Source organism: Ceratotherium simum, chromosome 16 (genome assembly GCF_057802395.1).
Source record: "Ceratotherium simum simum isolate JZ-2026a chromosome 16, ASM5780239v1, whole genome shotgun sequence".
NCBI classification, from domain to species: domain Eukaryota; kingdom Metazoa; phylum Chordata; class Mammalia; order Perissodactyla; family Rhinocerotidae; genus Ceratotherium; species Ceratotherium simum.
The window spans coordinates 49,435,850-49,460,075 of NC_141915.1; the positions used below are offsets into that span (position 1 = coordinate 49,435,850).

General features: G+C 37.7%; 1 protein-coding gene across 4 annotated transcripts in view; it reads left to right on the forward strand.

Annotated features, from left to right (window-relative positions):
* CEP112 (centrosomal protein 112) overlaps window positions 1-24,226 on the forward strand; it is a 449,689-nt gene that overhangs the window by 276,281 nt on the left and 149,182 nt on the right. For all 4 annotated transcript variants that reach the window (XM_087441468.1, XM_087441471.1, XM_087441469.1 and 1 more), the window contains one exon: window positions 8,289-8,519. In XM_087441468.1, the coding sequence (XP_087297594.1) occupies window positions 8,289-8,519 (231 nt within the window). The remainder of the gene's footprint in view (window positions 1-8,288; window positions 8,520-24,226) is intronic.

Genomic DNA, 24,226 nt, shown 5'->3' on the forward strand with positions numbered 1-24,226 from the left:
GCATAATGTCCTCAAGATTCATCCATGTTGTAGCATATTGCAGAATTTCCTTCCTTTTTAAGGCTAAATAATATTCCATTGTACATATAAACCACATTTTGCTTATCTATTTATCCATCAATGGACATTTAGGTTGCTTTCACATTTTCTGGTCTATATGTTTTTAACTGTTAATTGAAAGTCAACTTGATTAAAAGTTGTCCTTATAGTATATCTCTAATAGACACAACCTTTATTAATTTGTGAATTTTTTTGTAATTCTGCTCTTTTATATTGGTCACATAGATGAAGTTTTATAGCTCACTATTTATAATATTAAAGAAAAATGAACACATCTATTCCAGATTGACCTTGGCATTTTCATCACTGTAGTTATCAGGACATGCTAATGATTAAAATATTAAATACTGAAGTGAAGCCTTCAGCATTTAGGTCTTTCATTTAATGTTTATTTCTTCCCTAATTAGTTGATACATTTGTCTGTATAGTTTTTCTATTTGAAAATCACCATTGGAATAAAGCCAGTGCATATCAATGTTGCTAGCAATTTAAAATGCCTTCCCCTAAGTTACCATCATATACCTAGTCTACTAATAAAATACACAAAATGGTGAAGTGCAGCACTGGCAAGGGTGTGGAGAAACAGGTACATGTATACATTGTTCACCCTGGAAATAGATTCGGTGTTCCTGCAGGGCAATTTGGAAAAAAAAGTTAAAAAGTTATTCTTATCTTTTGATCAAATAATTTTGATAACATAACCTAAAAGCAAAATATCATTGTAATTTATTCACAAATGTCTTGTATATAGTAATGAATAATTGGAAATAAGACAAATATCATATATGATTAAGTAAATTATGATATACTGTGATGATGAAATACCAAAGAGCCACTAAAAGTGACAAATACACTAATAAATGGGAATGAAGATGTAAAATTAGGTGTGCAAAAAGGTATAAAAGTATCTACACAGTGATTATACCATTTAAAAATATTTTTATGTACATTGACAAAGATTGAAATTCAGTTTGGAGTGGTATCAGTGTTTTTGGAAAACTAACATTTTTTTGTTCATCTTTTATTTTTTATAAAGACACTGTGACCTTGTGACTTTTGGATGTTAACTTTGTACTAATCATAGTGAAAATTAGGGGTTACAGGTACACAATAAGAATAAATTAATAAAACACAATAAATATCATTCTTTATGAGAAATTCTTACTGCTTTGACACAGTATAGTATGTGATAAAAAGCAAAGGCTTTCAGATCAGATTGAACTTGGATAAAATCTTTCCTTATCTGTTTTTCTCAGATTCCATGTCTTAGTCTGTTCAGGTTGCTGTAACAGAATACCACAGACTGGGTGGATTATAAACAACAGAAATTTGTCTGTCCCAGTTCTGGAGGCTGAAAGTCCAAGATCAAGGCACCAGCATGGTTGCATTCTGATGAGAGCCCTCTTCCTGGTTCATAGCTGTCACCTTCTCCCTGTGTCCTCACATGGTGGAAGGGGCAAGGGAGCTCTCTGGGTCTCTTTTATAAAGGCACTAATTCCATTTGATACAGACATTAATCACCCCCTAAAGGTCCCATCTCCTAATACCATCACCTTGGGCGTAAGGTTTCAACATATGGATTTTGAGGGGACACAAACATTCAGACCATAGCACTCCATTTTCTCCATATTGTCATTTCTTCTGTCCACAACTCGCAATTTTTCTCTTATATTTCCTATCTTATTATCTTTTCTTGCTGCCTTCTGGGAGAGTTCTTCATTCTGACCATCCTTTACAGTTTACAATTCTGTTCTTTGACTGTAGCGACCCTACCCTGCTCTTTCTCCCATCATTTCCACTTTTTCCTTCTTTTATGATTTCTGATTCTTGCTTCATGTCTCTGATTTCTTTGCTTACCCTTTTCAGTATATTTATTATGTATATACTTATTATTCTTTTAAAAAATTATTGATCTATCTGTCCCAGTTATACTGCTTCGGATAACATTTGTCGTTTAGTTGTCAGGTATAATTAGTTTGGCTAGTGAGCTGGTATTCCCCTGGGACTATCAGATAGTCTTAAGTGGTAACATCTACTGGGAAAAGCAAAAGCCAGGCCTTAGTCCTTGACCTACTGGATGAGCTTATGAAAGGAGGAGGTTCTGAACCCCGAGACAGAGCGCTCCATCGCTGCACCAGTCCCTCTCACAGCTTCTCCGTCAGGAACTTATCGAACCTCTTGGAGACAAATGGCAACGGGAGGAGGCAGTCTTCTAAGGTTAAACGTCATTAGTCCTGGAAGTTTGGAGGGGGAGTGTGGAAGAGTGAATGCCCCAGAAGTTCTGATGAGTCGGTACCTGTCCTCTTCAGCGCCTCACCCCAGCAAGGCTTTCACTTGCCTTGGTATGACCTGACTCATAGCAACACCGTGTTGGGTTCTTGTTTCCAGCATGGCAATAGGACAGGTGAGATTGTCTCATGGCAGCAAAAGAGAGAAGCAAGAGCAGAAAGTAAAGCATTCTTCTGTCTCCTCTTCTTACAACAGTTTCCTGGTTGTGTCCTAGGCTGTAACCCCTTGCCCACCCCACACATAGTCTCTGGTTCAGGAGAGCCTTTGTTCTGCCCAGGAGCTCCTCTGATTGTGTCTTATCGTTTTTATTGTTGTTGTTGTCGTCATCATTGATAGCTCAGATTCCTGCTTCCTGTGGTTTCTCTGTGGCTGATTTTGGGAAATAGAGTCAGCAGCCCATCCTACTCTGCCATCTTGATATCTCTGAGCTTTTTTTTTCCTGAGGAAGATTGGCCCTGAGCTAACATCCGTGCCCATCTTCCTCTATTTTGTACATGGGACGCTACCACAGCATGGTTTGATGAGTGGCACATAGGTCTGCGTCCGGGATCTGAACCTGTGGACCGCGGGCCACCAAAGCGGAGCACATGAACTTAACCACTACGCTACCAGGCTGGCTCCTCACTGAGCTTTTTTTAAAAGAATGTTTTGCTGCCTAGAAACATAACTGTTGTCACTGCCTAAGTCTCTCCACTCTTAGAAGATTTCTCATCTATTTCAGAACATGATTATATTGACCATCTCCTCTTACTATGCTGAAGTATCAAGTTCAACGGGGAGAAATCATTATAAAACAAGGAGCAGAAGGCAAAAGACTTTGTTTTCAGGATAATTGGTTTACAACTCTTTATCAGTAAACAGATACCAATACATGTATGAAGCAGAGAAGCAAATAAACTTTAAAACATTGCATACCTTTATTGAGGAAAAAGACTGATCTTTTCTACTACAGATTTATGAGAATTGACCTTTTCTATAAAGTATATTTATTACACATTTCTCTTATATAGTCCTCTGGGGCTATCTATTTCAAGTCAGGTTTCATAGAGAGGCAGGATAAAAATGGAGCACTCTTATCATGATACTCTAGCCCCTGGGGCTCAGATTTGTTATTATCAAGCCCTTTCTCCTCTTCCAATGTAAATGTGTTTGACCAACCATCTGTAATATGTCTCTTCCATTCTAGTGTAGGGAGGGAGCAGGGTCAATAGTTGAACCAGTATGTACTGACCATAATCCAAAATAAGGGAAAACTTTGTATATTAATAATATTGGGTTGTTGCAAACATTAAAGAAGATAATCTACATGAGATGCCTGGTGCAAAGTAAATAGTCAAAATGCTAGCAATTATTATTTATCATGTAGAAATTATAATAAAATTGTTAACAATTAAAATAGAATGGGTACAGGATTTTTATTGAAAATGAGGTAATTACTTATTGTAGGTATTTTGATTATTAAAGCAGCTTTTCATCATCTAGCTTTGTAGCCCTGTTCCTAGTATCCTAATGTTAGTTTATTGCCACTAACCATTATTGTCACTTTTGGATTTTCTGGTTTCCAATCACGGAAATGTTGGTTTATGCAGTGCTTGTTGAAAGTACATCATGCATTAAATAGTTACCATTGTGTTTTAGACAATGTTTCATTCATAGCTAATGCATTGATAATAATAGTAAGAGGTTCCTTTAGCCGGAACTAGCTATTCATCTGGTAGCATGGCCGACTAGGTTATCTGATCAACTTTCCATCTGAAAACAACTGAAAAGGTTAGATAAAATTTTTTGTGTTTGTGAGAAAGATTAGCCCTGAGCTACCATCTGTTGCCAATCCTCTTTTTTGCTGAGAAAGATTGGCCCTGGGCTAACATCTGTGCCCATCTTCTTCTACTCTGTATGGGACGCTGCCATAGCATGGCTTGACAAGCGACGCGTCGCTCCACGCCCGGGATCTGAACCTGCAAACCCTGGGCTGCCGAAGTGGAGCACGCAAACTTAACTGCTACGCCACTGGGCCGGCCCCTAAAATTTTTTTTTAAAGAACATCTTTTTGAGTGTATTTGTGAGCTTTTAAGTTGGTTAGGATACTCAGAGATCAAAATCTAAATGAAAACAGAAACCCAGGATGTAAGCAGAGCACTGAAGGCAGCTCTCACCTTGAGGGACCTTTTCTAAAACTGAGTGGACTTGAACTTCAGGTTTTTGGCTCTTATGGAGCCCCGGGGGAAAAAAAACAAAGTTTATGGCCTGCTCTAGGTGAGTAATCTATTAGAATAGCACCATGCATAAAGCTAGGACACCAAAGGGCCATACCCACAGTGTATGGGTGAATTAAAAACCAGTGAACTAGAAACGGGAAAATGACCTGTTTCAAATCTTAGCATTGAGTGGGCGGTTGCCCCTGAAAATTCATAACTAAGAGCCAGTTCTCATGAGGATCTGATGTCTTATCCTCTATTAGAGTATTCTGAAAAACTTGAGGTGGGGAACTTATTTTAAAGTTCTCCAGAGATGCTGATATCTTCAGGTGTCTATCAGAGTCACATGATTGCTAGATAACCCACTTTCACATTCAACAGATAACGTTCAGAAATATGAGCTCACATTAAAAAAGAACAATAGAAAACAACGTTAGAAAAAGCAAAGTGCCATGAACCAGAGCCTTCAGAAATTTTCATAGCAAAACGAGACCTGCAAAGATGTGAGATACTGGAATTATCAGCCACAGAATAGAAATAGTCATATTTAATATGTATATTTAAAGATTTTAGAGGAATTTAAAATAGTAAAATAGCAAGAGAGTTTAAAAATTACCAAACATATTTGAAAAAGAATAAAATTTCTAAAAATAAAAACAAAACAATTGAGATTAAGAATTTGGATGGATTTGAGAGCAGATTAGACACAGAAGAAAATATGAAGAATGTAGGAGAGAGGAAAGGAGATGAAAAATATAAGAGGTTAAATGAAATGAAAGAATGGAAAAATTTAACATACATCTAAATGAGTTCCATGAAGAGTGGAGAGAGAATGGAACAGAGACATTACATGAATAGGTTATGCCTGAGAATTCTGCAGTACTTATCAGACAGATTTGGAGGAGTGACATGTCCCAGTCAGAGTAAATAAAAACATGTCTACACTTACAGAAATCAAAAAACTCTGAAGAACACAAAAGACACGGAGAAGATCTTAAAAGCAGCCAGAGAGCTAAAAACAAATGATCTTCAAATGAGTAACAGCTGACTTCTCAACAACACCCATAAAAATATTTTCAGATTAGTAAAAACTGAGAGTGCTTGCTGCTAAACTTCTTTAAAAGAACTTAAAGGATGAACTTGGGGCTAAAGGAAAATGGTTGTATTGGGAGGTCAGAGTTGTGAGAAGAAGTAACCAAACAAGAGAGGGAAATAAATGGATAGTTTTAAGCACCTCCTCACCGAATAAAATAATTAGCAGTATTGAGTTGAGAAAAACAAAATAAATTGAAAATAACAAGTGTAGCATATAAATATGGAAGACTGCAACAGGACTTAAAATGTTCTAAGTTTCTTTTATTGTTTAGGAGAATATCAAAATAATTACCTTTAAATTTTGATAAGTGAAGCATGGGTGTTAAGGCCTTTTACTGTTACCACTAAGAGAAAATATAGTGTGTCACTTCCAAACCAGGAAGAGAAGGAAGTTGAAGGAGGAAGAAATTTATTCATTTAAAATAAAAGAGAAGGCAAAAAAAGGGAGAAAAACAAAATTTACAAAAGGTAGGGCAAATAGCACAAAATAAGAGAAAAGATAAAGGCAAATATGTTAACATATACAAATTAGTGGACTAAATTGGACTAAAGGCTCCATTTAAAAGACAAAGGTTGATTAGATTTTTAAAAGAAAACTCAAAATATATGTGCTATTTATAAGATAGATATCTACAACATGAGAATGCAAAAAGTTTAAAGTAAAAAAATGGGTAAAAATATACCGAACAAAATGCTATCTCCCCCCCGAAAAGCAGCTACTAATATCTGTTAATCTCAGACAAAAGTGACTTTAAGGCAAAATCAAGACTAGAGAAAAAGAGGATGAGGATCACTATTTGGAAACAAAAAGCCAGATGACAGTAAGATATGGAACTTAATGGGGGCCGCCCTTGTGGCTTAGCGGTTAAGTGCACGCGCTCCGCTACTGGCGGCCTGCGTTTGGATCCCAGGCGCACACTGATGCATCGCTTCTCCGGCCATGCTGAGGCCATGTCCCACATACAGCAACTAGAAGGATGTGCGACTATGACATACAACTATGACTGGGGCTTTGGGGGGAATAAAAGGAGGAGGATTGGCAATAGACGTTAGCTCAGAGCCGGTCTTCCTCAGCAAAATGAGGAGGATTAGCACGGATGTTAGCTCAGAGCTGATCTTCCTCACAAAAAAAAAAAAAAAAAGAACTTAATGGACCTTAAAACCTCAAAATATGTAAAGGAAAATTTAGCAGGACTACAAAGAGAATTAGACAAACCTACCATTATAGTGGGAGATTTTAACACACGTCTTTAAGTAATCAATAGCTCAAGTAAAGAAGAAAATCAGTAAGATATAGAAGATTTCAACAACATAATAAACAAGTTTGATCTAGTGGATTTGTATGGAACACAGCACCCAACAACTGCAGAAATTATAGAATACATATTTCTTAGCAATCGTTCATGAAGCTTTTTAAAAATTGACTGTGTAACTGGCCATCAAGCAATCACACAATTTTCAGAGAATTAATGTAATATGGACTACATTCTCTGGCTATAAGAAGTGAATAACAAAAAGACAACCATTAAACTCCATGTCGTAAATTGGTGTCCCCCTCAAAATTTCATATCCACCCAGAACCTGTGAATGTGAACTTGGAAGTAGGGTCTTTGAAGGTGTAATAAAGTTAAAATTAGATCATGCTTGATTTGGGTGGGCCCTCTATCCGAGGTGAACAGTGTCCTTATAAGAAGAGGGAAATTTCGACACAGAGACAGCAGACATACAAAGAAAGCCACATAAAGATGGAGGCAGAGATTGGAGTGATGTGTCTATAGACCAAGGAATGCCGAGGATTGCCAGCAAACACCAGAAGCTGGGAGAGAGGCATGGATCAGATCTCTCTCAGAGCCTTCAGAAGGAACCAACCCTGCCAACACCTTGATTTCAGACTTCTAGCTTCTAGAACTGTAAGAATATGAATGTCTGTTGTCTTAAGCCACCCAGTTTGTGGTACTTTGTTATGGCAGCCCTAGGAATCTAGTATACCCCAAGAATTAAGACACATACTTCTAAATAGTTCATAAGCCAAAGAGAAAAATAATAATGGAAGTTAAAAAATGTTTTGAACTAAATGATAATGAAGATACCATATATGTAAACCTAAGAGATTAAACTTAAGCAATACTTAGAGGGGTATTTATAGTCTTAAGTTTATAAATCAGAGAAGAAGAAAGGATAAAAATAAATGAGTTAAATATCCAAAATAAGAAATTATAAGAAGGAATATAAAATAAACCCAAACTGTAGAATGAAGGACATAAAAATAAGAACAGAAATCAATGAAATAAAACAAAAATACAATAGCAAGTACTAGATAAATCTCAGGAACATAGTGTTGAATATTTTGAAAAAAGCAAGTTGCAGAAGAATACGTGTAATATTCCATTTACGTACATATTTGAAGTAAGAAAAACTAAATATGTTGTATATGGTAAAATGTTCTAGGTAATGCTTACGTCTGAGCTAGGAGGGAATGCGTGGGATTGGAAAGTGAGGGAAGGAAGGTAGGAAAGAAAGAAAGAAGGAAGGAAAGAGGGAAGAAAGGAGTGAACTGTTGTTGTAAGTTTGTTAGCCTTTTGCAGTTCTTCTTTTATGACTTTCTTATTCATGTCCTCTGCCCATTTTTCCATTTTTAAAAACAAGGTTATTGCTGACATGGAGGCCCAAGTGCACAAGTTGAGAGAAGAGCTGGTTAATGTGAACTCACAGAGGAAGCAGCAGCTGGTAGAGCTCGGTCTTCTTCGTGAAGAGGAGAAACAAAGGGCTGCAAGGGACCATGAGGCTGCTGTCAACAAACTGAAGGCTGAATCAGAAAAGATGAAAACAGAGCTGAAAAAGACTCATGCTGCTGAGACAGAGTTAGCATTGGAAAAGGTAAGCTATCTAACTGGACTTTTTGCAGACAGTTGAACCCATGCTTGAAATCCACTGCTGCCTTATGTTTAATCTTTAAAAGGTGGTAGACCTAGAATTACTCTTCAAATTTATAAACTATTCAAATGAGCAGTGTAAGTATCTTGGTGTATATCTAAATACCACTAAAATAATCTAGAGAGTTAGGTTTCCTAACTTTTCCCTTGACTTTCATGGAAGGCGTTGTATGGAATATCCCATTCGATAGTAATAAATACACTTCGTGATAAAACAGTGTTATAATGTTGTGAAATATTATACTGATTAGGAATACTTGGGCTGTCACCCTAAGTTTTCTTAGGTTAAGACCAGGTTTCAGGTCTTTCCTAGGTTGTCTAATAGTCATTTCTAGATTTTACAGTTTTTTATAACAGTGTAACGTAAATGGTGACATATTTTCCCAGATCGATATTTCAGATTAAGAAAAGTTTCTTTAGAATTATATACTTTTGAAATAAATGTTAATATAGTGTTAATCCAATAATGTGTCAACCCACATTTTGGGTTGACTTATATTCCAGGTACAATTGCAAATATTAATCCTTTTGATGTTCTGGAAAAATGTAAATATTTTAATCAGGTAGTAAATGTGAATTGCTATTCATCATAACAACTGTAAGTTGCCCCTTGAGTTCCTTAAGACCAGTCTATATCTTGGGATCAAGAAACTTGAAAAGGGTGATTTAAGGATCTTCTAATTCTGTTTAATTTTTCTACCTCTCCTTTAAACGCTAAGCCTTCATAGAGGATACAACACCATTCTAGGCGCTACTCCACTGATTTTGCATGGATCATGATCCTAAGGTGCTTACTTTATAGTACCTTAATTTATCTGAGAGTCAGATTTCAGCAGACTTTGCCCTTGGCAGTGTAGCTCTGAACCCAGAAATAAATAGGGAGAAGGCTCTAAAGAGGCAGGAGTGAGCCTTGCCTCTTGGAGGAACAGCAGCGTGGCCAGTGTGGCTGGAGATGATAGCCGAGGAGGAGCAGGAGGAGGTGATGAGGTCGGGGAAGAAAGCTCGGGGGATGGACACAGGTCCCATGGGTCTGTGTGGCTGTTGAAAGGGCTTCACTTTGACTCTCCATGAGTGGAAGAGGCTCGGTGGGTTTTGAGCAGAGGAGTGACATGACCTGGCTCACATTTGCGTAGGATCTCTCTGACTGTGCATGCTGAGAATAGACTGCGTTGAGGGGAAAGAAGGAAGTAGGGACACTAGTTAAAAGGCTATTGCAGTAATTTAGAGAAGATATAAGAGGCTTGGGCCTGGGCAGCAGCAGTGAAGGTAGTAAAGACTGATCAGATTTGGGTTATGTTCTGAAGGTAGAGCTGACAAGATTTGCTGTTGGTTCAGATGTGGAGAGGGAGAGAGAAAGAGAGAAAAAGAGAGAGAGAGCACGGGAGCCAGCAGTCAAGAGTGATTCCAAGGTGAGGAGCTGGAGCCGGTAAACAGTTGGAGTTCCCCTTTGCTGCAAGAGGACAAGAGCAGCAGGTTGGGCCATTTGGGACACGTTCCAGTTGAGATGCCTTTTACACATCCAAGTGAGGATGTTAGTGATAATTCCATCAAAGCAGTACAGAGTAATAATGTTTTGATGCTAAAATAGTCAAAGTGTCAAGACTTAGAGAAATTTCCTTATACGGGATAGTTTAGCCCTCTGACAGTAGCAGATAAAAGGAGACTAATGGAGAGTGAAAGTGGTGTTGCACTTATCTTTTCAGGTAACTCTCACGTCCCTCACCTTAGCTTCAGTCATGTCTGCCAACAGTTCAAAGTATTTCTGAGTAAATGTTCTTAAATGGCACAGATATCAGTGCACCTCAATTTGATAAAAGTAGACATACCAAAGCCAGACTTATACAGCATAGAATTTAGGCCTTAATTTTCTTGCATTATGTATTCACATTTCAAATATTTCCTTTTAGTAGGAGATGAGCTTTTTGAAGTATAGATTTATTTGTGTTACTAACTATTTGACAGGTTACAGATAATTAAAAAAAAACAGTATTGGAAACCATTGGTACTTCATTTAGCTAACATGTCTGGAAGATTTTCTATATCCCAGAAAGGCATTATCCCAGGCACTGTGGGGATACAAAGAAGAAAGAAAGAAAAAAAAAAGGCACTGTCCTCAAAGAGATTATAAAATAATAGTGACTGCAAGGCACATACACACAGATAAGTGTAATGCAAGGTAGAGTTTGAATTGAGGAAAATTATATTCTGTTAGAGAAATCAGGGAAAATTAACTGGAAATGTCACTTGAAGTAGACATAAGCAATATGTAGGATGCTGACTAGTAGATATGTAAGATGGCATTCTATGCCAGAGGAATAATAGCAGCAAGAGCAAACAAACCCTTTTACATGGCATAGAGGTTAATCAAAGGGAGTGGTTAGTGATCGGGCTAAAAGATAGCTAGGGATCACTCAAGGCTCCAAAGCTGTGATAAGTATTTTAGCTCCATTGGGTAAACAGTGAGAAGCTATTGAAGATTTTTAAGCAATGAAGTGTCAAGATTCAAGTGATTATTAGGAAAATCTTTCTATCAGTGTTGGCAAGATGCCATAGCAGTAGAAGCAGTTGGTGGGACTGGATTGATCCAGGCGAGAGGTCCCTGAGGGTGCATTGGAGTTGCATGAAGGTGGTGAGATGGCCCAGTAACAATGGGCCAGGAGAGACATGTTTGAGAAGAGAGGGCATTGATTAGACTTGTTAAGTATGAATTCAACCCTTAATTAATTGGGACTGTAGGAGAAGTTTCTGGTTTTGGGGAGGAAGAAGATGAATTCAGTTATGAGCATTTTTTTATTGATGTCATAATAGTTTATAACATTGTGAAATTTCAGTTGTACGTTATTATTTGTCAGTCACCATATAAATGAGCCCCTTCACCCCTTGTGCCCACCCCCTAACCCACTTCCCCCTGGTTACCACCAAACTGTTCTCTCTGTTGGTGTGTTAGTTGTTCTTCCACATATGAGTGAAATCATACAGTGTTTGTCTTTCTCTGTCTGGCTTATTTCACTTAGCATAATACTCTCCAGGTCCATTCATGTTGTTGCAAATGGGATGATTTTGTCTTTTTTTATGGCTGAGTAGTATTCCACTGTATATATATGCCACACCTTCTTTATCCAATCATCAGTTTATGGACACTTCGGTTGCTTCCACTTCTTGGCTATAGTGAATAATGCTGCAGTGAACATACGGGTGCATGGGTCTCTTTTGATTGTTAATTTCAAGTTCTTTGAATACATACCCAGTAGTGGGATAGCTGGGTCATATAGTATTTCTATTTTTAATTTTTGAGGAATCTCCATACAGTTTTCCATTGAGGCTGCACCAGTTTGCATTCCCACCAGCAGTGAATGAGGGTTCCCTTTCCTCCACATTTTTTATTTTTTGTCTTGGTGATAATAGCCATTCTAACGAGTGTAAGGTGATTTAGTGTAGTTTTGATTTGCATTTCCCTGATGATTAGTGATGTTGAACATCTTTTCATGTGCCTATTGGCCATCTGTATATCTTCCTTGGAAAAATGTCTATTCATATCCTCTGCCCATTTTTTGATTGAGTTTTTTGTTTTTTTGGTTTTCAGTGGTGTGAGTTCTTTATATATTATGGAGATTAACTGCTTGTCAGATATATGATTTGCAGATATTTTCTCCAGCTGGTGGTTTGTCTTTTCATTTTGGTCCTGGTTTCCTTTGCCTTGCAGAAGCTCTTTAGTCTGATGAAGTCCCGCTTGTTTCTTTTTTCTTTTGTTTCCATTGTCGGAGTAGATATGGAATTCAAAAAGGTCCCTCTAAGACCGATATCAAAGAGTCTACTGCCTATATTTTCTTCTAGGATTTTTATGGTTTCAGGTCTTACCTTCAAGTCTTTGATCCATTTTGAGTTGATTTTTGTGTATGGTGAAAGATAATGGTCTACTTTTCATTCTTTTGCATGTGGCTGTCCAGTTTTCCCAGCACCATTTATCAAAGAGGCTTTCCTTTCTCCATTGTATGTTCTTAGCTCCTTTGTTGAAGATTAGCTGTCTGTAGATGTTTGGTTTTATTTCTGGGCTTTTAATTCTGTTCCATTTATCTGTGTGTCTGTTTTTGTACCTGTACCATGCTGTTTTGATTACTATCGCTTTGTAGTGTATTTTGAAGTCAGGGATTGTGATGCCTCCAGCTTTGTTCTTTTTTTTCAGAATTGCTTTAACTGTTCAGGGTCTTTTGTTGCCCGGTATGAGTTTTAAGATTCTTTGTTCTATTTCTATGGAGAATGTCATTGGGATTCTGATTGGGATTGCATTGAATCTGTAGATTGCTGTAGGTGGTATGGATTTTAACTATGTTTATTCTTCCAATCCATGTTCATGCAATATCTTTCCATTTCTTTATGTGATCATTGATTTCTTTCAGTAATGTTTTATAATTTTAATTGTATACATCTTTCACCTCCTTGGTTAAATTTATTCCTAGATAGTTTATTCTTTTTGTTGTGGTTGTAAATGGGATTGTATTCTCTTTCTGTTTGTTTGTTATTAGAGTATAGAAATGAAACTGATTTTTGTAAGTTGCTTTTGTACCCTGCAACTTTGCTCTAGTTGTCGATTATTTCTAATAGTTTTCCAATGGATTCTTGAGGGTTTTCTGTATATAAAATCATGTCTGCGAACAGCAAGAGTTTCACTTCTTCATTGCCAATTTGGATTCCTTTTGTTCCTTTTTCTTGCCTAATTGCTCTGGCCAAAACCAACAGTACTATGTTGAATAAGAGTGGCAAGAGTGGGCACCCTTATCTTGTTCCTGTTTTCAGAGGGATGGCTTTCAGTTTTTCCCCGTTGAGTATGATGTTGGCTGTGTTTGTCATGTATGGCCTTTATTATGTTGAGGTAATTTCCTTCTATACCCATTTTATTGAGAGTTTTTATCATTAGTGGATGTTGGATCTTGTCAAATGCTTTCTCTGCGTATATTGAGATGATCATGTTGTTTTTATTCCTCATTTTTTAATGTGGTGTATCACATTGATTGATTTGCGGATGTTGAACCATCCCTGTGTCCCTAGTATAAATCCCACTTGATAATGGTGTATGATCTTTTTAATGTATTGCTATATTCAGTTTGCCAATATTTTGTTGAGGATTTTTGCATCTATGTTCCTCAGCAATATTGGCCTGTAATTTTCCTTCTTTGTATTTTCCTTGTCTGGCTTTAGTGTCAGGGTGATCATGGCCTCGTAATATGTGTTAGGAAGTGTTCCATCTTACTTTATCTTAAGGAATAATTTGAGAAGGATAGGTATTAAATCTTCTTTGATGGGCTGGCCCCGTGGCTTAGCGGTTAAGTGTGCACACTCCGCTACTGGCAGCCTGGGTTCGGATCCCAGGCGCACACCAAGGCACCTCTTCTCTGGCCATGCTGAGGCCGCGTCCCACATACAGCAAGTAGAAGGACGTGCAACTATGACATACAACATTCTACTGGGGCTTTGGGGAAAAAAAAGGAGGAGGATTGGCAATAGATGTTAGCTCAGAGCCGGTCTTCCTCAGCAAAAAGAGGAGGATTAGCATGGATGTTAGCTCAGGGCTGATCTTCCTCACAAAAAAAAAAAAAAATCTTCTTTGAATGTTTGGTAGAATTCTCCAGAGAAGTCCTGGACCTTTATTTTTTTGGGAGGTTTTTGATTACTGTTTCAATCTCTTTACTTGTGATTGGTCTATTCAGATTCTCTATTTCTTCTTGATTCAGTTTTGTGAGGTTGTATGAGTCTCAGAATTTATCCATTTCTTCTAGATTGTCCAATTTGTTAGCATATAGTTTTTCATAGTATTCTCTTATAATCCTTTGTATTTCTGTGGTATCCATTGTAATTTCTCCTCTTTCATTTCTAATTTTATTTGTTTGAGTCTTCTGTCTTTTTTTCTTAGTGAGTCTGGCTAAGGGTTTGTCAATTTTGTTTATCTTCTAAAAGAACCAACTCTTTGTTTCATTGATCCTTTCTACTGTTTTTTTTTTGGTTTCAAATTCATTTATTTCTGCTCTAATTTTTATTATTTCCCTCCTTCTTCTGACTTTGGGCTTGCTTGTTCTTCTTTTTCTAATTCTTTTAGGTGTGGTTTAAGATTGCATATTTGAAATTGTTCTTGTTTGTTAATGTGGGCCTGTATTGCTATGAATTTCCCTCTCAGGACCACTTTTGCTGCATCCCATGTGAATTGGTATGGTGTATTTTCATTTTCATTTGTCTCCAGGTATTTTTTGATTTCTCCTTTAATTTCTTCAGTGATCCATTGGTTGTTCAGTAGCATGTTGTTTAGTCTCCACATATTTCTCACATTCCCAGTTTTTTTCTTGTAGTTGATTCCTAGTTTCATAGCATTAAGGTCGGAAAAGATGCTTGTTATTATTTCAGTCTTCTTAAACTTATAGAAGCTTGCCTTGTCTCCCAGCATGTGGTCTATCCTTGAGAATGTTCCATATGCGCTTGAGAAGAATGTGTATTCTGGTGTGTTTGGATAGAGTGCTCTCTGTATATATCTATTAAGTCCATCTGGTCTAGTTTTTTGTTTAAGTCTACTATTTCCTTATTGACTTTCTGTCTGGATGATCTATCCATTGATGTAAATGGGTGTTAAGGTCCCCTACTATTATTGTGTTGTTGTTAATATGTCCTTTTAGGTTTGTTAATAGTTGCCTTGTGTACTTTGGTGCTCCTGTGTTGGGTGCATATATATTTACAAGTGTTATGTCCTCTTGGTGGAGTGTCCTTTTTATCATTATATACTGCCCATATTTGTCTCTCATTTTTTTTTTTATCTTGAAGTCAACTTTATCTGATATAAGTTTGACAACACCTGCTTTCTTTTGTTTGCTATTAGCTTGGAGTATCATCTTCCATCCCTTCACTCTAAGCCTATGTTTGTCTTTAGAAGTGAGACGTGTTTCCTGGAGGCAGCATATTGTTGGGTCTTGTTTTTTAATTCATCCAGCCACTCTGTGTCTTTTGATTGGAGAATTCAATCCGTTTACATTTAGAGTGATTATTGATAGATGAAGGCTTAATGCTGCCATTTTATGGCTTGTTTTTCAGTTGTTCTTTATTTCCCTTGTTTCTCGTCCCTTGTATTTTGGACTGCCAATTCAGTTTCGTGGCTTGCTGTGATGAGTTTCTCGGTTGTCTCTTTGTTTATCATTTGCGTCTTTGTTCTGATTTTTCATTTAGTGGTTACTGTGAGGTTTGTATAAAAGATCTCGTAGATGAGATAGTCCATTCCCTGATAGCCTCTTGTTCCCCTAGTCTAAGCAGGTTTCATCACTTTCCTCTTCCCCTTCTAAGTTGTTGTTGTCACAACTTATTCTGTTATGTGTTGTGAATTTGTGGTTAAAATGAGGTGATAATATTTATTTTCGATGTTTTCCTTCCCTTTATCTTTATACTTATAGTTAAGTGTTTGCTAATCTGTTCTGATAGAGAGTTGAAATTTTCTGGTTTTGTCTACCTATTTTTCTCCTTGCTCAAGGCTTTGTAAACCCTTACTTCTTTTTTTTTTCTTCTTTTTTTATGAGGGCCTTCTTGTTCAAATGTTGTAGGAGCGATCTTGTGGCAGTGAACTCCGTCAGCTTTTGTTTATCTGGGAAAGTTGTTATTTCTCCATCATATCTGAAGGATATTTTCACTGGATATAGTATTCTTGGCTGAAATTTTTTGTCTTTCAAAACTTTGACTATATCATTCCACTCTCTCCTAGCCTGTAAGGTTTCTGCTGAGAAATCCACTGAAAGCCTGATAGGAGTTCCTTTGTAGGTTATTTTCTTTTGTCTTGCTGCCCTTAGTATTTTTTCTTTGTCATTGACTTTTGCCAGCTTTACTAATATTTTACTAATATGTGCCTTGGAGAAGGTCTTTTTACATTGATGTAATTAGGAGTTCTGTTGGCTTCTTTTACATGTAATTCCAGCTTCTTCTCCAGGTTTAGGAAGCTCTCAGTTATTATTTCTTTGAACAAGCTCTCTGCTCCTTTTTCCCTCTCTTCTCCCACTGTAATACCTATAATCCTTATGTTGCATTTCCTAATTGAGTCGGAGATTTCTCGGAGAATTTCTTCATTTCTTTTTAGTCTAAGTTGTCTCTCCACCCCCATCTGAAGCATTTCTGTGTTCCTTTCCTCTAGGTTGTTCATTCTATCCTCCATATTGTCAGCTCTGTTGTTTAAGAACTCCAGATTTTTCTTTATCTCATCCATTGTGTTTTTCATCTCCAACAGTTCTGATTGGTTTTTCTTTATAGTTTCGATCTCTTTTGTGAAGAATTCCCTCTGTTCAGTAATTTGGTTCCTGATTTCATTGAACTCTTTCAGAATTCTCTTGTAACTCATTGAGTTTTCTTATGATGGCTGTCTTGAATTCTTTGTCATTTAGATTGTAGATTTCCGTGCCTTCGGGATTGATTTCTGGGTGTTTGTCTTTTTCCTTCTGGTCTGGAGTATTAATATATTTCTTTATACCGTTTGATGGAGTGGATTTGTGCTGGTGCATAGTGATAGTATCTGGATGCATGTTGCACCTGCACCACTTGGGGGGGTTGGCAGGAGCTGTGTGATCTGAGCCCACTGGCACGATCCCTGTCAGCTGTGCCTATGCAAGTCTGGACCACTCCTTGGTATCGCAGCGGCCCTGTGGGTTCTCCCACCAAATGGGGAAGCAGTCATGCAGGGGGCTCAGGGCTGTTGCTCCTTGCTCCCACAGACCCATGGAGTTGTGCTCCCCACTTCAGGGCCACAGTGGTACCACGGGCGTTCATGGCAGCCGGGAGCTTGTTCGATTCACACCGCTGTCTGCTCCTAGGTTGTACCAGCCATTGTGCTTGGTGGGCTGGACCTCCCCTCTGGGACTAGCCAGCGCCACTCCCTGGGACTGTGGTGGGATTGTGCCCTCTCCAACTGGATGAGAGAGTGATCACATGGGGACTCAGGGCTATTGCTGCCTGCTCCCACAGTCCTGTGAAGTTGTGCTCCCCCCTGCAGGGCCACACTGGTACCATGGGTGTTCATGGCAGCTGGGAGCTTGTTCACCCTGGCTCACAGCTCAGCCACCCTCTGCTCCTATGTCGCACCAGCCGTTGTGCTTGGTGGGCAGGACCTCCCCTCTAGGACTGAGCCAAAGCCGCTCCCTGGGACCGCGGTGGGATTGTGGACTCTCCCACCAGACGAGAGAATGATCACATGGGGTATCAGGGCTACTGCTGCCTGCTCCCACAGTCCTGCAGAATCTCTCTCCCCTCTTCAGGCCACAGCAGTACTATGGGCGTTCACACAAGCTGGGAGCTCGTTTGGTTCGCCTGGACTCGGAGCTCAGCCACTGTCTGCTCCTAGGTCATACCAGCTGTTGTGCTTGATGGGCAGGGCTTCCCCACTGGGTCCAAGCCTGTGCTGCTCTCTGTGGGCCGCACGGCCCTGAGGACTCTCCCACCAGACAGGAAAGTGATCACATGGGGGTTCAGGGATGCTGTCACCTGTTTCTGCAGTTACGCCAAGGCACGCTCCCACCCTCAGGGCCACAGCGGTGCTATGATTGGTGCTATGATTCTCTAGCTGGGAAAGCAGTCGCACATGTGTGCTGGGCTGCCTGAGGGCCAGAGGGTGCTCACCTATCTCCACCACCTCCTCAGGGGCTAGTCCATCCACCTTCAGATGTATGGCTGCGCGGGTCTCTCAGGCATCCTGGTGTGCTGTGGGGGTATCCTCTGCTGATCAATGAATGTCCTTTTAGTTGTAGTTCAAAGGAGGAGAGACAAAGGAAACAGCTCACCATGTTGCTGATGTCACTCCCAGTTATAAACATTTTGAGTTTGAAGTGCCATTGCTGCACCCAGCTGTGGTGTTCACTTGTTATTGAGGGTCATTTGTAGATAATCATAAGAGAAGGGAGGAATGGAAAAGATAGCTATAGGAACCCCCACAGTGAGGGCCTGTTCAAGAGAGAAATACAGAAGGAAAACAAGCAAATACCTATGAAGGAAGAACTTCATTCAAGCGGTCAGGGAGGAAACACTCAAAGAAGGGTCATCAAGGTAAGAGGAATGTGAGAAGAATGTATTTTCATGGAAATAAAGGAAGAGACTATTTGGAAAGGAGGATTGTCAAGAATGTGACAAAATCAGGAAGGATGAGGGTGGAGGAAAGGTCACAGGATTTGAAACTGAGAAGTCATTGATCTTGGACAGAGCACTGAAAGTGATAGTGTGGGCAGAAACCTGGTTGCATGAGATAAGTGAGAGAGTAGTGAAGAAGTGGAGATTAGTGACTACTCTATTGTTTTGGAAAATCTGATATTAAAAGGAAGGTGTACTTCCTAAGAGCAACAGGAGTTAAGGAGAGTATATTTTTAGGCTGAAAATGCCTTGAAATACATGAGAAGGGACTAATGGAGAGGAAGAGCCTTAAAGATGCAAAGAACCCTAGATAACTGATGGCTTATGATCTGAGAGATGAAGGTGTGAGTGAAAGTTACCAGCACTGGCCCACCCTCATGCCTTGGCTATCCTTATAGCCAAGTAAGACATTGGTCTGTTCCTGGAACATGCCTCTCTCTCTCCTGCCTCCAGGTCTTTACACTTGCCACCCCTCTGCCTAGAATGTTCTTCCCCATGATTTTCTTATGGCCATCCTCCTCCTCACCACTCTGCACTCCTCAGAGTTCCTTCCCTGAGCTCTCTATCTAAAGTCTTGCCTACCTCCACCACCTTACATTGTCCCTTTGTCTTCATAGATCATCTCACTATCTGAAATTATCATTTTATTTTTTCACTTGTTTCTTTTCTTTTTCCCCCACTAGGACCTAAGCTCCATTAGCAGGACTTTGTCTATCTTGTTTGTTTCTATACTGCTAGTGCCTAGAAAACTCAGCACATGGTAGGTGCTTACCTAGTATTACATAAGTGAATGAATGACAAGAGCCATGACTTTCAAGGAGCAAGGAAGGAAGAAGAGGGTTGGTAAAGATATAAAGAAGTTCTTTGACAAGACTTGAGAAGAACTTTTATTGGCCGTCATCTATATTCTTAGTAAAGAGTCACAATAGTCTGCTCAGAGTGAGGAGTTTCAAGAAGAATGAAACAGCCAGGCTTCAGGCTGAGCAGATAGCTGGAATGGGGCTGAAAGGAAGAGGATGTAAATGAATTTGCTGAGGTAGAATTGGAGTTCTGAAGGCAGAGGAGGGAGCATGGCAGCATGAGTGGAAGGAATGCTCCTGAATTGAACTGAGAACACAAGTAATACAAGAAGATAGAAATGGAATTTTAGCATGGTAATTTTAGCTGACATAGATACAGGTGCCGAGAAGGTTAATCAGAACGCAGGGACTTGGCAGAGGGAGAGTCTGGGAAAGGACGAGTGAATTATGTGGGCTAGTGTTTAGTACCATGAGTTTGGTTTTTGCCGAGTTGGTGGAAATAGTCAACCCCAAAGTCTGTATGATATAATACAAGTGCTGGGACCTTGATATGAAGAGTAATTTGTATTTCCAATTGATAAATGTTTTTACTTAACTAGTAAAAGGAGTTTAGCATTTCCAAATGCAGTGAGGACCTGAACTGTGGGTTCCCTGAAAGCAGTCCTTGTGAAATAATCATTTCTAAAGCTCCAGGATCATGTGTGATGCCTTGTACAAAGTAGACATTCGTAAATGTTAAGTGAGCGAATAAAAGAATGATGATGAACCGAGAAATTGAGTATAGCCACTGTGAATGGTAACGTGAATAAATAAAAAATGATTATTGATTCATCCAAATTTGATTTCAACCCATTATAAATACTTTGGGTAGGACAAGATATATCTTTATATTCAAGTATTAATTTGTTTTTTAGTGCTGTAATTTCCTCCATATTACTTAATAAGTTAAACATATAGCATAAATATTTTTTCAGATATGGTTTTATTTTTTTGTACACAAATTGGTAGACATATAGTAGTGGTAGACTACTATAAAATTTTGAATTAACACTAATAAGCCAGTAGGTAATTCTGCTGCTAGAATGTTGTGTCATTGTGCATGTTACTTGAATTCTTCTCACTGTATCTTTAATGTTTTATCATGTTTAAATAAATCCGAAAGTTAAAATATTTGCTAGCAGTTCACAATCTAGTCAGGATCAAGGGGTTTAGAAATAATTTTCTATCATTAAGTATAAAATGGAGGTTCAAAGAGGAGAGGAAAATACCACCAGAATAATAAATAATCTACATGTAACATTCCCTGTGGTCTGGGTTGTTTCAGTAGCACTTACAAGGTTAAGGTTATAAAAGAATTCCTAAGTCTAGATCCTACCTGAGTTTCTGTCAGCAGCAATTTAGACCTAGATGATATCGTCAATGGCTTTGAGTTAAGAGAAACATGAAATACCTCCACAAGGTCAAAATACTTGAAATAGAGAATCCAAGAGAGTCAGTGATTGACATTTGCAAAGTGAAAGCTGCTTTTCTAGCCTTTTAAGGTCTTTTCAAACCAAATTGAAACAAAGTCCATAAAATATGAACCTTTGAAAAATTGAAGAACATTACTAAGCGATGGTAGTGGGTAATTTTCAGAAGTTCGATTAAAACTTTTATCTTTAAAATTTACCATTGTTTCAGAAATCTGTTCAGCTATTTTAAAAATAAATTTTATTGAAATAGAAGGTATTTTAGAAAATATGGAAAATAGAGAAGTATAAAATTTCCTGTTACTAACACCCAGATATAACCAATGGTAATAATTTAATGTGTATGTAAAATAGCTATATTAACTTAGCTCATTGAGATCATACTAAATAAATAGTTGTCTTGCTTTTTTAAAAGTTATGCTAAGATTATTCCAAAGTCATTTGAAAATACAGTTTTCATTGTTTCAAGATATTCCATTTTTATGGATGTAGCATAATTTATTGTAGTATTCCTTTATTTTTAAACATTTAGCTTTTTAAAAAAAATTGTCTAGGGGCCGATCTGGTGGCGTAGTGGTTAAGTTCACACACTCTGCTTTGGTAGCCCGGGGTTCACAGGTTTGGATCTAGGTGCAGACCTACACACCGCTTATCAAGCCATGCTGTGGCAGCGTCCCACATATAAAATGGAGGAAGATGGGCACAGATGTTAGCCCAGGGCCAATCTTCCTCAGCAAAAAGAGGAGGATTGGCAACAGATGTTAGCTCAGGGCTAATCTTACTCACCAAAAAAGTAAAATAAAATTTTAAAAAATTGTCTAACTTGATGCAGAGATTAACATTTTCATATGTAAATTTTTGTCAGCATTTCCATTTTTTTTCCCTTAGGTTAAGATCCTAGTACAATTACAGGATCAAATTACTTTTCAGATGGGTTGTACTAATTTATATTTTCCTGAACAGAATATCTGTTTTATCTAACTAGTCCTTAGGATAATTAATACTTTCTCTTTAATTTTTGGTAATTGTTTGGTGAAAAACATTTGTTTTTAATTTGCATTTTTAACAGTGAGATTGAACGTTTATGATGGATTTGTTATTCATAATTCATTTTCTGAGAATTGCCTGTTCATATCCTTTGTCAGCTTCTCTTCCATTAGTGTCCCAATGTTTTTCTCATCACCTGACATAAATTTATTTTATATTTAGGATGATAAAACTCATGTCTTTGTGGCAAATATTTTTGGTATTTGCCTTTTAATTTTCTCACATACAAAAAATTTATTTATATTTAATGTAATCTGTCCATCTTTTCCTTTATGAATTCTCCAGTATGAGTAGTTGTTTTAAGCTTCACGATTTGATATTTAAAAATATACATCAAACATTTTCCACACTTTACTCTACTAAGTAAAAAGCTCTTATGAAATTGACATAACATTTACCAGCTTGGGTTCCTGGTCTATAATTGTAATGGTATCTGAAGGATTATACTGGAATTCTGCCAGCCTGAAGTCATTAAAAGGCTTTGAGCAACAATTCGGCATCTTTTTCAAATTTAAGCAAAGCTCCATATGGCATAATTATTCAAAGCTAAGGTCATGGACACTACTTAAACCTTTGAAATTTATAATTAAAGGATTAATATTAACTTATGAAGACGTTGTCATTTTGGCTTAAAATGGATTTCTAATCTCAATTCTGTTCTTTTTACTTTGATCTTTTTTCTGACGTTTTCCTTTGCTAAAAATATGAAGTTTTATATCCTTAAAATCTTAAATATTATCCTCAAACAGTTCAGACTTATAAAAATTGATTGACAAACAACATCCAGTGTAATTTTTGCTGTATTCCACGATGTTGATGAATTTCAAGTTGGCATTTTCCTCTGGGTGTATAAGCCACAGCTTAATGTAATGGACTATAATGATACCTCTAAACATGAAAATAAATTAATTTACAAAAGGAAAAACATGCATAAATGGCAACTTGGAAAACTTTGAGTGTGTACATAATTGGAATGTGATGAATTGGTGTTCATTTATATTAAGGTTTAGAATTTTAAAGTATCTTCAAAGAAACTCAATTGTAAACCTTCTTTGAATGGAGAAAGGGGCTATGTCTTATATAAAAACGAAGACTTCTTTTTTTGTCATTTTGGCAATGTATACAAATCAATCCAAACCAAATATTTTGCTTAAATCGGTTTGTGTGTCTCGTTGTATAACAAGAGGAATTGTTTGTTCCTTAGTCTCTGTTTTACACCAGTCCCCAGCTCTCTCCTACTTTTTCTGGTTCTAAGATGAGGCACCTGTTTTGCAGTGATTCCACTAAATAAATACTGGAATAATGTCTGGGGTGTTTACTTATTAAACAAAAATAGCAGAGTATCTGTCATCATTCATGCTTGAATATTTACACTGTCAAGATTTTACCATCCCTACCTGAGTGAGACTGCAAAGCTTAATGCCAATGTGGAGTCAGGGATATAGATGGAAATGGGCTGCTCCCTGCTGAAAGGCTTCCTCTGTTTCTTTGCTGTTTCTCCCTCTGCTTCTGCTGCATGTTAAAGAGCACTCTTATTTTCTAACGATCTGAGAGAGCAAATCAATAGCTTAACTTCAAAGTCTAGTTTTCCTGGGCTAGAGAACTATGTTTTACTTGGAGAAAATTAAAAGGCAGTATATTTTATGTTAAGATTATTTGAAAATAAAATCTAGAATTATAAATGAATCATTGTTTTTATTAAAGTAAACATTTAAAATTTACAAGATTAATCCTCTCTTGTCGTTCTCTAGCCTAACTTTCTAATATTCTAATCACACCATTATAAATGGAAGTTCTGCCATTCACCAGAAGTTGTTGGTTGTATCCTTTTGGACTTTCTTAAGTAAAAACATTTCTACCTAGAATAAAGGAAAAATCTCTTAGGTCAGTGCAACAAATGATGATAATTTGACTTTAGAAATTATTGAAAATAGAACAGTTTATTTTCTGTCTTCAGAGATTGATATCCAAACTGAGAGAATTAGGAGCAAGTAAAGTAGGCAGGTATTTGTGCCCAAAGGCATTTACGCGTGTGTTCATTTTGTTTTCTGTGGGTGTTTTTGGTGTGTATGTGTGTGTTTAAGATTACTACTAATAATTGTACAATCCTTTTAATCCTTAGCTTCATGGCCAAACCTACAGGAGTCTTATTGGACAGTGCATCTTTTTTTCATAACACTGAAAAAAAATAAAATGAAAAAATA